This window comes from Poecilia reticulata, linkage group LG9 (assembly GCF_000633615.1).
Source record: "Poecilia reticulata strain Guanapo linkage group LG9, Guppy_female_1.0+MT, whole genome shotgun sequence".
In the NCBI taxonomy this organism is placed as follows: domain Eukaryota; kingdom Metazoa; phylum Chordata; class Actinopteri; order Cyprinodontiformes; family Poeciliidae; genus Poecilia; species Poecilia reticulata.
In genome coordinates, this window is record NC_024339.1 from 33,306,406 (window position 1) to 33,307,678 (window position 1,273).

Genomic DNA, 1,273 nt, shown 5'->3' on the forward strand with positions numbered 1-1,273 from the left:
AACGTCTGATTGGTTCCTGAGATCAGAACAAGCCTCTGATTGGTTCCTCAGATCAGAACAAACATGCGATTGGTTCCTCAGATCAGAACTAACGTCTGATTGGTTCCTCAGATCAGAACAAGCGTCTGATTGGTTCCTCAGATCAGAACAAGCGTCTGATTGGTTCCTCAGATCAGAACCATAACTCACTCTCTGTCTCTCTCCCCCCTCCCTCAGTGGACATTGATTCGACGCTTCCTGTGCAGCGGCGGCCCGGGTGGAGCTTACTGTCTGAGGCGCAGGACGTCCGGCCCGTCGGACCGATCGGCACCACCGTGTGTGTGAGGACCGCTCATGCATCGCTTAAGGACTTGTGCGGCGCGGTTGCGCCCGCTCACCGCCTCGCAGGCGGCACAGACTGCCGGCCAGCAGCGGCCAATCACAGCCACCGGCGCCGCCGGCTCAAGGACGTTTCAGCCAATCAGGAGCTACTCGGCGCCGGTGGCGTCGGAGCCGTTCCTGAACGGGACGAGCTCCAACTACGTGGAGGAGATGTACTACGCCTGGCTGGAGAACCCCAAGAGCGTCCACAAGGTGAGGCGCCCCCTGCTGGACCGGGGTCAGAGGTCAGGCCTGGGTGAACAGCTGGAGAAACGGTGGCGCCTCCTGCTGGTCTGATGAGAACCCTCTGGTTCTGGAGAGAAATGTCTGTTTGGGTCCAGAAGGTTCTGAAGATCCACATGCTTTTACTGTCTGGTCATGTGACAGCCGGTTCTGGTCCAGGTCCTGATGACATCTATTGTTCTGATCCGACGGGTCAGAACCCGTAAATCCCACGTCCAGGCGGGAGCCTGAAGGCGGCTCAGCTGCCATCAGAACCGACCCGATATCGTTCCAGCGCCGCTAAAGGACACAGGCTAATTTTAGCTCCTCGACGCTCCGACACATGGCCCAGCTGCTGCACTGGACCAGAACCAGAACCTCTGCATGTTCCAACCTCTGCGGTTGGGTGTTGAGCTCGGATCAGACCGGGTCAGAACAGGAACCGGGTTTAAATCTGTTAACCTGAGAGCAGCGACGCTTTTATTCAGTTATTTATCCCCATAAACTCCCTCTAAACATGTTTAAAACACTCAAATGTGCCAGAACATCAATAAAAACTATCAATCAGAATGAATAACAATCAATAACTGCAGATTAGTTATGATCATCAACCTCTGGATACAGTCTGGACTGTATTGATCGCTACCGTAATGTCTGGATTATACTGATCGCTACCGTAATGTTTAGACTA

At 54.0% G+C, this 1,273-nt stretch overlaps 1 protein-coding gene across 7 annotated transcripts in view; it reads left to right on the forward strand.

Annotated features, from left to right (window-relative positions):
• Nucleotides 1-1,273, forward strand: part of ogdha (oxoglutarate dehydrogenase a) — a 26,150-nt gene that overhangs the window by 2,580 nt on the left and 22,297 nt on the right. For all 7 annotated transcript variants that reach the window (XM_008419418.1, XM_008419412.1, XM_008419415.1 and 4 more), the window contains exon 2: nucleotides 217-573. In XM_008419418.1, coding sequence (XP_008417640.1) covers nucleotides 334-573 — 240 coding nt within the window. In that variant the 5' untranslated portion in view covers nucleotides 217-333. The remainder of the gene's footprint in view (nucleotides 1-216; nucleotides 574-1,273) is intronic.